At 52.7% G+C, this 11,981-nt stretch overlaps 2 protein-coding genes across 2 annotated transcripts in view; one reads left to right on the plus strand and one right to left on the minus strand.

Annotated features, from left to right (window-relative positions):
• SLC22A18 (solute carrier family 22 member 18) overlaps positions 1–3,877 on the plus strand; it is a 58,194-nt gene extending 54,317 nt beyond the window's left edge. Inside the window, exon 10 of the mRNA XM_058026624.1 lies at positions 3,580–3,877. Coding sequence (XP_057882607.1) covers positions 3,580–3,767 — 188 coding nt within the window. The 3' untranslated portion in view covers positions 3,768–3,877. The remainder of the gene's footprint in view (positions 1–3,579) is intronic.
• Positions 3,878–5,304: 1,427 nt separating this feature from the next.
• PHLDA2 (pleckstrin homology like domain family A member 2) lies at positions 5,305–6,850 on the minus strand. The gene is made up of 2 exons (XM_058026641.1): positions 6,305–6,850; positions 5,305–5,738 (listed from the first exon to the last, which is right to left on the minus strand). The coding sequence occupies exon 1, from the start codon at positions 6,733–6,735 to the stop codon at positions 6,337–6,339; it is 399 nt and encodes a 132-aa protein (XP_057882624.1). The 5' UTR covers positions 6,736–6,850; the 3' UTR covers positions 5,305–5,738; positions 6,305–6,336.
• Positions 6,851–11,981: the final 5,131 nt, after the last annotated feature.

The raw sequence follows: 11,981 nt of genomic DNA on the forward strand, positions 1-11,981 counted from the left end.
GCCATGGGCGACTGAGGGCTTTCCCCTGCCTGTCCATCCCAGGCTGATGCCATGCCAAGTGCTGCTACAAAGGCAGAGCTACAGCTGGCTCAAAACTGGGCATACCACAGAGGGATGCTCTGGCAGGGAGCATTGGGAACTGGAGGAAAACCTTATCTCCACCACTCCTTCCTGGCCCACACCTTTCAAACTGTGCTTTTTCCTTACAATATTTATGGGGAAAGAGGTACTAATGGTCCTGTGCTTGTTTTGGATGTACCCGAGCAGGGGCCGGGGCGAAGGCAGGAATGCCTGACACAGCAGAGCCAGCAGGCTGCCCTTCCACAGCAGCTGCAGCAGTGCTGGCGTGGGTGTCTCACAGAGAAATGCAGCCATTGAAATGCCTGCCATCCATCCCTGGCCGTGGGTGGCACCCACAAGGGCTGCTCCACCCGTACAGCAGCCTGAAGGCTGCTCCTTCCTCTGTGAGCCCGAGACCGGCTCTGCAAAGAGAAGTTTTTGGTGGCACGTTAGAAACCCTTACCATAAGTGTGGAAATCTGGTTTTATGAAAAAGCTTTCCTGTTGCTGTGTTGAAAACCTCAGCACTCCCTCGCAACAACTTTTAGCTAATGCAAGGAAATCACACATTGAGAATTTGCCTTTGGAAGCATCACTTTTGAGCCTTGCTGCTGTCATTCTCTGATGTTTTTGGTCAGCTTCCAGCCTGTAGAAGCAATGGAGGTTTTTCTTTGGTTCAGGAAGAGGCTTTCTGAAGGAGCTGGAGTTTGGGCTGAGCTCAGGTGTCCATCTCAGCACGGGGCTGGCATGGATGGGGCGTTGCAGGAGTGTAGCCTGTCCGCCCTCGCTAGACACTGAGTCACCCATGCTTTCATTTTAAACAGGCGTCTCAGAAAGGGAGCAGTGGGAGGTGGCAGGGCACCATCCCCTGCACCCATCAGCCTGCCTTAGATCCGATCCAAGGTCACTTCCTTCCGAGGCTGATGCTTTTGGCACTTGCTCTTTGCTTGCTCTCAAAGCTCAGGCTTTGCGCAGAAGCAAAGGTAGCAATAATGATTTAATTAGTTTCCCTTTGATTTTTTTTTTTCCTTCTCTTCATCTTCAAAGGCAGGAAGAGAAAATCCAGCCCCACACGCACGTGCTGCTCTGCTGGACGCATGAGCTGGTGGGAGGGCAGCCCGGAGCCCAGGGGGACTTGCATCCACACAAGCACTCCTTGTCAGCCCCGGTCCTTCCCCAAGAATGGAGGTCTTGTTCCTGCACAGATCCCCCCGTTCCCGAGGGAGGGAGGCAGGAAGCCCAGCAGAGCCTCCGTGCGTAACAGGCCCGTGTGCTCTGATTTTATTGTGCATCAGAACCTGAGGAGAGGAGAGTTTGCAGCCAGGCAGGACTTGGGGCGCTGAACCCCCCAGCTTTGCTGGAGCTCTGCAGGTTCAAAGGTGGCCGCTGGCGACAGTGACCTAATGGTTAAACGCGATTGCCCCATGGGCGTGTGGCTGATCTGGGCCAGCACCATCATCTGAGAGGCAACAGGATGTGAGCTGGAAAGGAGTCGCCCGTCCTGGAGAGCCGCCAGCACCCAGCCCTGAAACCTGCGGGAGCAGAGGAGATCTGGGAGGGGAGGATCGGTTCCCAGCCGGCACAGGTCGTGCCAGGTATGGGAAAAAGGAACGGAAAAAAGCTGGGGAGGGAGAAGAAAGAGTAGGGAAGGTGCAGAAGGCGGGATAGCTGTGACAAAGCAGGTGAGCATGTGCTCTGGCAGAGCTGCGCGAAGCAATGCAGGAAATTTTCTGCTGAGGCGGTGACTCGTCCCAGTTAAAGGTCTTGCCTTCAATGAGATCTGTCACATGTGCAGCTTTGCCACAGAGCCACGGCCGTGCTGCAGAGCTGAGATTTACAATGTCCCAAAGCCCGAGGGCGTCTGACGAGGGATCTAATTTAAGCCCATTAAACAGAAATTATCTTTCACAGCAGCATGTTGGAGAAGTGCAGAGGGAGGGCCTGGGCTTTTAAGACGATGGATTTCTGCTCCAGAAAAAAAAAAAAAAAAAGGAAAGGGGAAAAAGTGCCTCCTCAATCATAAGAGCCAGTTTGGCAATTGCACGTAGTAATTAGTTTAATTCAAATACCTAGAGGGGAAAAAATAATTGCAAAACCTGCCCAGAGAGTTTGGTGGTTGTGGGATGGTTCCCATTGGCAAAGGGTCAAGGCAAGGTCCCACCCATCGCCTTTGTGTTCCCATGCGTGGGAGGAGCGCTCGGCAGCGCTTCCCGGGAGATTTCCCTCTCCACATGGCTACACCCTTGGCTTGGGCTCATTGCACAAGTATTTTAAGCACGCTGATAAAAGCCCAGCAGTCGCTGCCCGGCATTACACGAACACCTGGCTGCCTGTTCTCTCTGGGAGCTGGGGATCATTTCCCCGTGGCTGCCCACGTTAAACATCACACTCCTGCTCTGCTTCTTCTTGCAAAAAGGACAGCATTCTCCTCATCCTTCCCAGCCACGTGGTGACAGCACCTCAGCTTGTATCTTAGTGGAAAACTGATGCCAGCAGCTGAAATAATCATACGATAGTAAAAAAATAATTGCAAACATCATTTCAGAGCTGGGCACAATTTTATTGAACACACTGCCAGCTTGCTGTTCCTCCCAGTGTTGGGGGCTAATGGTTTGCTGGCTGGCCGGGTATTTTCTGCTCCTCTGAACATGACAGCTGTCCTGAACAAAGACTGCAGGACAAAAGAGCATACTGGGTGTGTGTGGGACAGCCTTGTCTCCCAGGGGATGTCCTGGCCATCCGTCTGCACGTGGAAAAAACCTCACCTTTGCCAAACTGGAGGTGCTTCCCCATCTGCTGGGTTCCTGCTAAGGATGCAAATGTGAGAGCTGCTGGAGGGGGAACCGGCCCAGCAGGGCAAGGGCTCGCATATCCATCCAAATGGAAATATCCGCTCTTTCTGCAAAGGGGGGTGGGGAGTATCTCAAGGGGGTTCTGTCTTTATCTGTGGTTTTATTTATTTATTCTTAAAGACCTAGTTAGGCCTAACCCTCTCACTCCTGCTAGAGAGCTGTTTCTCTGTTTCAGACTAGAGAATAAATGGCAGTAGTAGCTTGGGTGGAGCAGGGCCCACTCAGGTAATTAGGAGATTGGAAGAATCTGTGTGATTTGCTAGGAAGGCTCAAACATGACCCTAGAAATTACCTCTCCATCCCTAATCCCATGCAGTGGTTACCAGCCCTGCCAGGTGAGATATTCAGCAGCACCCTGTGGTGCCAAAGGCATCCCTGGACCCTGGTGAGCACCCACTTTGCCTTTTGGGCAGTGCTGTGACTGCCCAGACCACTCAGGGAAGAGCTGAGCTGGCTCGTGGTGGAAACTGGTCCCTGTGCCTGCAGGAGTCCCTAACCAGAACAAACCCTAATTGGACCGCTATAAATTAATGCAAGAAACCATTTGAAGTGATTTGCTGCTACTGGAGGGGAGCAGCATCAGGGATGAAGGTGATCTTGTGTGCCCTTCTCTGCTTTTCCATGCCAGGACTTGCTCTCACCCTGTGTGTCTCTGCCATCTCTCCTAGGTGCCATGCTTGGGATCTGTGCCTCAGTGCAGCCCCTGACCCGGACGGTGGGTCCAACCATTGGTGGAGTTTTATATAAACAATTTGGAGTCTCTTCCTTTGGCTATTTACAGTTAATGGTCAATTTAGGTTTGTTTGTTTTCCTCTTGAAGAGTAAAATCCCACTGGAAGAGATGAAAAGCCAATAAAAGAGTTGCAAGAAAGTAACCCCCTTATCTTTCCCATAGAAACAAATTCCTGAGGGGTTTTTTTGGTTGTTGTTGTTCTGTAAATCTAGAATAAAACAATTTGAACAATCCTTCCATTTTGTCAATATTTGCCTCTAGAGTAAGGGACAGATCAGTTTGCAGAGGTCTTGGAGCCATGCTGGAGCAACTGGGGGCCATGGGACCCCTGGAGCTATCAGGTTCCTCCCATTAACCCCCCTCAGCAGTGGCTGTCAGGGCAGGAAACAGCCCCCAACCTCAGCTGTTGTCAGGCAGCATTCCTGCTTGGATTCACTGAAACTGAAGGGATTAAGAACCAGTGCCTTTGCTCTGGTTTGGCCTTTTATTTCAGTCCTCTGAAATGGTACCAAGAAAAAACAAGGGGTAAAACACATCTGCTTTTGAGCGTTGTTTTGCTGCATTAAATGCATCTCCAGCATTCTCAGGTTAGAGGGGGCACTGAGGCTTTCAAAGGCTGTGGCCAGAGGTTTGCTACATCCACAGCTCAGTCGTGTGCAACCCTGCCTGTGCACGAGCTGCCAGCAAGAGGGACGAGGATGCAAAGCCCCGACGTACCCGGCAGCAGTGCCAGAGCCTCCCTGCCACTTCCAGAAACTGGGCCAACCCTCCTTCCAGGTTTTTCCCCTCCCTGTACTGAGGATCTCTTGCTCTTACTACAGGCTTACGTAATTACACACTTTGCAACCTCTTCTAGTACAAGGTCTCCTGCAAGAATTGCGCTGGTATTGGGAAGGGGAAATTCCTGCTGGAAGTGACCAAGTTTGGAGCAAGTACTTTGTGTGCTGCGCTCACAGTCCTGACTGCCAGAATGGAGTTGTGTGCTGCAGTATTGCTCTTGAAGAAGCCCAGGTTAGTTACTGAGAATTGAGCCTCACAAAAAAAAAACCCCTCAGCACGTTTATCCAAAAATCAGGTAATTTTTCTCCAAGTTTCTTGGTCTGGGTGCTAGGGGAAAAGATCCTGCCTCCATTCTTCAGTTATCCTGGAGAAATTTAACTCTGTCTAGAGACTGCAGAGGTGAAGGAAGAGAGGAGAGCGAGTTCAGCTTGCTTTGCTACAAAGCTGAGGAATCCATGGAGCGTTGGCGCTCTCATTCCCAAACCAGGAATCCAGTTTTGTGCCTTAGCACAGCACTGAGCTATGGGGGCTGGGGAGGACACAGGGCATTCACAGAAAGCAGCATTTTCCATGGCAGGGAGCTCCTGCACCTTCTGCAGCTGCCATTACTGGATTCTGTGGGAAAGAGCTTCCAGAGGAGCACTTCTGCAAGCTGTGGTAGGCTTTTCTATCTCCACCACTGACCAGAACTGAACCTCAACACATTCTCCCTCCCTGGCTGGGAGAAAAGGTCAAACACAAATGGGTTAGCTGGGCTTTCTCCACCTCCCACTGCCCAGTCCAGGGCACCACAAACCAAGCCTTACCCACTCTTCTCAAGCCACTTGACCACTGCCTGTATCCACAGATATGCCTCAACAAAAGTTACTGCAGCCCAGAGTACAGTAATAAAAAGTGAACATTTCAAGTAATTTATTTGGAATGGACACATTAATGCAAAAGCAATATTAAGACCAGTAACTGCTGAAAGACATTCAACAAAATAAATACAAATATAGATACTACAAATAATTTAAATTGTGTTTAACACCACCAGTCAGTGTTGAATCTTCCTTGCATCTCATAAATAGAAGATAATAGTTCACAAAGCTGTGCCACTCAAAGCACGTGGACGCTTTGTTAGAAGTGCTGTATGAAAGTCTTTGGTTTTTCTTTATGCATCTCAGGCAAAGCTCAGGGCTCTTTGCTCAGCAGCCACAACGGGCTTGGAGAAAACCAAGCTGCTTCCAGCTCTCTTCTTTGCTTTCCTTCATTGGTACCCTGTCCCATTTCAGTCCAAGACACTCGATCTGGTTTATCATCCAGTGGTAAGCTCTGAAGGTAGCAAGAGAAGTAGGTTAGTAAAACAAGCAGCACAACAAGGCAAAGGAAAAAAAATAATGAGGGGCTTTAAAGCGAGAGTAAGCGCTGAGCATTTATTTTCACCGATTTTTATTTTTTAGCAGATTCTGTGAGGAAAGCACTGCCAAGTGCCATTACTTATTGCCCGCCACCCCCACACCGTTCTCTCGGCACACTGCACAAGCGCGGCTCTCACCAGAAATTCCCCGCCATGCATCGGAGAAGGGGCCAGAGCCCCGCGATGGCTCGGGACAGGATGGCTCGGGACAGCACCGTGCCCCCGCGATGGCTCGGGACAGGGCCAGACCCCCGCGATGGCTCGGGACAGGGCCGTGCCCCCGCGATGGCTCGGGACAGGCCGCGTCCCGCAAGCCCCGGGCTGGCAGCACGGCGCGGTTCGGGGCGCGCCCGGCCAGGAGGCAGCGCGGAGCCCGTCGGGCTGCGCGAAGCGGGCGCCGGGGAGTGAATAATTGTAAAGGATCGAGCGGAAAGCGCACGGGGAGCGGCGGCAGCAGCGCCGAGGGGCCAGGCGGGCTCACCTGGGGCCGGGCCGGCCGGGCGGGCGGGCGGCTCAGGGCGCCCGGGCCAGCCGCCTTTCCTGGGTGCCCGCCGCCTGCTCCATCTCCTGGCGGCTCTTGAAGTCCTGGATGGCCCGCTTGTTCTGGAAGTCGATGAGGGCCATGGTGATGGAGGCGTTCCAGCAGCTCTGGTCCGGACACCGAAAGTCAATCTCCTTGCGGTCTTTGGTGACGATGGTGAAGTAGATGTACTTGCCCGTGCGCTCTACGCAGTCCACCTTGAGGATGGAGCCGAAGCCCAGCTCCTTGCCCTTGGCCCGCTTGTGCCCGTCGGGGAAGAGACTGAGGCTGTCCTTGGTCAGCACCACCAGCTTCTTCTTCCACAGCTGGAAAAGGCTGTCGCTCCGCTTCTCCAGCTCGCCCTCGCGGATCACCTCGGCTTGCATCTTCATCCTCGCTCCCCGGCGGTGGCTCCGGCTGCTGCTCCCACTGCTGCTCGGGCGGCGATGACCGAGCCGCGCCGCGATGGGAACAATTTATTGCAATGAATCAGCGCCGGGCGCCTTCCGGTGCCTCCCCCGGGGAGCCCGGCCCGCCGCCCCCTCCCGCCCCGCCTCCCGCCCGCCCCCCGGGCCGCGCTCCCGCCCGGCCGCCCCTGCCCCGGGGCCTGCGCCATGAGGGCGGCCCCGGCACACAACCGGGGGTCCTGGAGGCTGCCCCGGCACACAACCCGGGGGTCCTGGAGGCTGCCCCGGGTGGGTGGGCAGGCTGTGGGGAGGGGGTGCCTGCCCCACGGGCTGCCTCGCCGGGGGCTTCCACTCTGCTGCTGCTGCTGCCGTATGAGGGGACCCCAGTCCTGCCTGCCCACTGCCCTCCCCACCCGTGTTTCCTCTGCCCGCGGTGAGGAGAGGGCCACTGTGATCTGAGACAGCCCCATCTTGCCCCTCTGAGCACTCCCTGCCCCTTCCCAGATCCCTAATGGAGTACAGGATGCTCCCAGCACTGCTCCTAAGGGCCTGGGTCTGGGCATCTTCACAGCATTGAATCTGCCCTGGCATCATCTTTCTCTGGGGCAGAGGGGCCTGAGTCAAGCCCAGGGTGGTTTCTGCCATGTCCCATGGACATCTACTCTGAGTCCAGCCCCTGGTCACCCCAAGAGACTCAGCCAGGGCCTGACCAAGCCCACCAGCTTCATTTGAGGCCCGGCATCCCACCAGCTCTGCCCCATCACCATCGTCCTTCGTCCTTTCCCGAGGGCAGCCCACCTCTCCAGTTTTGCATTAATACTGCTTCTCCTTATTTTTATCCCGTGCAATCACTGGGCTGATCCCATTCCCCTCCCTCAGCCCATACCCTCATCCAGGGAAGGCCCCACAGTTCCAGCCTCGGCAGTGCCCAGCGCCATGGGGAGGTCAGGAAAGGCTGTGGCAGCTGGAGGTGATATTTGAGGCACGTGTGAGGCTGCAGTCCCTTCCTTTTGGACACCTCTCATTTTGTCACTCCTTCACGATAGTTGACACAGGGCCGATCCAGCTTCCAGCCGAGGGCAGGGCTGTGCTTAACGAGCTGGTTCTCGCTGTTTCTCCAGCAGCATTGGCTCAGGTATGTACCTGGTGCAGCATCACCTTCGGACTCTGAGCGCTGCTCTCCTCCACCGCCCTGCCCGGCTGGCCGGCACCCGCAGAGGTGCTGGCAGGCCGATCCCAGCGGTGAGCTCGCAGGGCAGGGCCCGGCCCCTTTGAAGGGCTGGCAGCGCTCCCAGGGAGCCGGCAGGGTCAGAGGCCCATTCACGGAGCAGATCGGAGCTGGAGCCAAACCCATTTCCGCTGCAAGTCTCCCGTCTGCCAGATTCCAGGGCCGCGCTTTGATAGTGCGCTGCGGCGTGCACATCTGGGGGGAGGCTCCCAAAAACGCTGGGGGCTGTGTGATGCTCCTGGGTTTGATGAATGAGCCAGGAAGGGCTTGGCTGAGCTTTTCAGGGAGGGATGGGCTGGGAATTGCTCTGGGAAGACCACGGTGGCCATCCCTGCTCGTGGGGTAGGGCAGAGGCTGTATAACATATGTGCAACTGTGACCTGGCATGTGAAGAGCTGCGGGCTTTTCCCTGAGAGCCAGCACTGTATCCTGCTTTTCAGTGTGATTTATTTTGTTTCAGTGAGGGGAACAGCCCAGACTGATTTACAATTAGGTTGTACACTACATTTTCAGGGTAGATGCTGGTCTGCTCTGTAAAACCACTTTCTGACCAAAAGGACCCATAAAAACAAGGGAGCTGGAGCCAACCAGGAGCAGAGCTGGATATTGAGCAGAAATCAATAGGATATTTTCAATTTGGCCCCAAAATGAAACAGGGAATGGTCTTTGTGCACAGGAAATGGGACACCACTTCAAAAAGATAAAAAAAGAACAGGCAGCAAGTCAGGAACATACAAGGAACATCTGGAGGAAGGCTCCTGGTGTGGAAAGGCTGCAGGACTTGGCATGTTTGTGCACACCTTGCTTCAAAAGTTCCACTAAAAGAACCTGAATTTCCTTTTAAATGAAACTTGTATCTGTAGATGCAGGGTCAGAAGACCACTTTGGTCTCTGTCTTGCTGCTTTTGCTTTCATCTGGGTGATTTTTCTTGTGCATTTATCCATCATTTTGAAATATTCAAAGCCTCCCCCAGCTGTCACCTCAGTAAACTTGCCTTAATACTGGCCAAATTAGAAAACTGCTCGGAAGGAAAAAAGAAAAGGGGGGGAAAAAGTGAAAAAATTCCTCACAGTGGAAAAAGGTGGGTTCTTGCTGAACAGGGACCCTAGTTTTGAACATATGTCCATTGTATGAAGGCTCCATGGTTTTTTTTAACCTAAGATGGGTTGGTTAAGTGGATAAAAGAATAAAAGGAAAGTCTAGTAAAGTACCATAGGGTCTCTGCCATTGTGACCATGCAGAAATTCCCTAAAGCAGTCTTTAAAATTTAATTACTTTTACTGAGACAGAAAGCAAAGGTGACTGCAGCTGAATCCACAATGGGCAGCAGAGCCAAATCATGAGCAATTTCCTACAGGAACATTTCTCAGGAAAGAATGGAGAGCTGCAAGCTGCAACCATCTGGTCCAGGAACATGGCAATTCCTGACAAGTAAGTAGCACAACCCTAATCCTAGTGCATGCCATGGTAGCTGGTCACTGCTGATACAAGAATATAGCATTAATTTTGCCTGAGGAAAGAAAAAATATTTATATTGCCCTATTTTTTAAATAATAAGGTTAATAACTTAGGTGAAGAGCTGACAGAGGGCACTGGTTTCACCTCAGCACCTGGGGAGAGGGGTAAGAGATGTGATGCAGCCCTGCATCCTACCCTGGCACCAGAGCTTGGGACAAGTGTCACAGGGTGCTGTGACTACGTGTGGGTAGTGGATGGCTTTGATAATTAAGGGCCATGACCAAGCTGCAGCTAATGGGAGCTTTGGGTGATTGCAGCTCAGGTGCTGCTGCTGTCTCTGTCCAAGCTGGGGCTGGCAGCTGGGAGGAACCTGTCACTCCCTTTAGTCTGGGTTTGGTTGTTTAGCTGTGTTACCAGTGAGAGAAAGAGAAGGGATTTTTTCCTTGCAGCCCAGCACATCACCGTGGCTGTGCCTGGACAGTGTGTGAGCTCCCAAACACAGCCACCTTTAATATAAAGCTGCCTTTAATATAAAATCATCAGGCACTGGCCCTTCTTGCCCCCCAAATACAGGACATCTCCAGGAAACTCAAAATTTAGGAATTTGTCTCTGTTCTTAGGAAGAGGGGGAAATAACCCAGTGGGGAGTGTGCACCAGAGGCAGGTGATGGGAAGCAGACTGACACTCAGTCACAGGAGCCCTGTCCCACACGGCCATCTCCCTCTTCCCACACTTGCCAGGGGTGCTGGCACCACCCTCTGCTTTGGCCCAGAGCAATCTCCAATTTACCAGGGGCATTTTAGAAGCCTAAATGGCAATTTGGCATGCAAGTGTGGCTTCATCCCTTTCCCAGGAGAAGGGACCAGCATTCAGCCGCTGAGGGGTGGGTGCTTGCACGTGTCCTGTGCGCAGGGATGATTTTATGGGTGTGGGATGGCATGGCCACACTCAGCCTCGATGGATGGGCTGGTGGTGCCAGCTCTGGCAGGCTGCATCGGTGGCTGTGCCGTGACACACGGCGCTGCAGCGAGTGCCCGCTCCAGAGGAGGGGTTTGTTTGATCATTGTTTCCGAGGGAGGCGGCAGTGCCCTGCTGCCGGCAGCATCGGGTTGCCGTAGCTACCTGTGTGAGTCACGGTAACAAAGCGCGGCAGCCAGGCAGGCACCGCCAGGAGCAGCCCCGGCTTTAAGGTCAGGGATGAGGATGGATAGGGATCACACCGAGGAAAAATGCCAAAAAATTGGGGAGTTTCTCAATTTAACTCCACAGGCCCATCAGTAGGACCTGCTGCCCTTTTTGTGGGATTTAGCCGTGCGTTTATCCCACCAGGGTTTCCAGCTGGCCCAAACTTTGCATCTCCCTCCCAAAAGATGCAGGAGCTCCTGCTGCAGCTATTGGCATTCCTGCAGCTGCCTTGGGTTTGTTCCCACTGTCCCTCTGTAATCCTGGAGCTGTGCATCTCCTCCCCCAGGACTCTGTCTTGGAGAAGGACCCCTAATTTTTCTGGCATTAATGCAGGCTGCTCAGCAGCAGAGGGGAGTGCAGACTGAAGGCTGTAAAATTGCTTTTATTATAATGATTTCAACATGACATGTGTAGGGGAAAAAGCTGGTTTACAGCACTGACATTGTAATCCTGGCAGCTGAAGTCGATTAGCAACAGAGGAACATATGGTCCTGCATTGTAAATTGCTGCCCTCCACGTTTATATTAGGGCGTAGCTGTATCCACAGGCACTTTTAGCTGGAGCTCAGTACAGTGACCACTAAGTCTCCTAGGAAACCTGTACTCAAAAAACCCTAAATAGCTGTAAACTAAAAGGGTGGGTTGTTACTGGGGAAAGTCTATGATGAGCAGAGCTTTTTCATGTTTTTCCCATTTTATTCAAATTTTTTCACATCCTTATACTCCTTTAAATATTTGGTAGGGTTTTTTGGGTTTTTTGTTTTGGGTTTGGGTTTTTTTGCTGTTGTTGTTGTTGTTGTTTGGGGGCGTATTTGTTTGTTTGTTGGGGTTTTTGTTTTGTTTTTGTTTTTGTTTTTAGACTGTTTCAGAGTATCTCTGGGAAGTTTTTGGCTATAGTTCCTTAATATTCTCTTCCCTCAGAAATGCCCTGGGACAAATTGGTGCCATTGGGTCTCTCCAAACTCCACTGGTGAACTGGTGGTGCCAGTCCCTCTGTGGGCAGGACCTCCTGGAGCAGCATGGAGCACATTAGGGCCAGCTGCCCATACTGGAGATGCCCTGGGAGGGGGCTCAGTGTCCCCTGGGGATGTTCAGGCCTTTCCATGAACACAGAGAGCTTGGGTGCATCGCTCCAAGATGGCCAAGCTCAGGTGAAGAAGCTCTTCTCTTAGGGGCAGTTCACTGGCAAAGGTCTCAGCCAGGGGGGTGAAGGCCACCCAGGCTGTTTGTTAGGTGATTACAGTAAATGATGGGCAGCAAGGCTGGAGCTTTTGTGTTAATTTAAACAAGGGCATCAGAGGAAGCATCTTTGCTCAATCTGGGAGATCCTTTTTTTGTACCCTACGCAAGCCATGGATT

The sequence above is a fragment of the Melospiza georgiana genome, chromosome 6 (genome assembly GCF_028018845.1).
Source record: "Melospiza georgiana isolate bMelGeo1 chromosome 6, bMelGeo1.pri, whole genome shotgun sequence".
NCBI lineage: Eukaryota > Metazoa > Chordata > Aves > Passeriformes > Passerellidae > Melospiza > Melospiza georgiana.

Bases quoted from the DNA above. Each gene is read 5' to 3' on its own strand.
- PHLDA2 (XM_058026641.1), bottom strand. From the start codon at position 6,735: ATGAAGATGCAAGCCGAGGTGATCCGCGAGGGCGAGCTGGAGAAGCGG.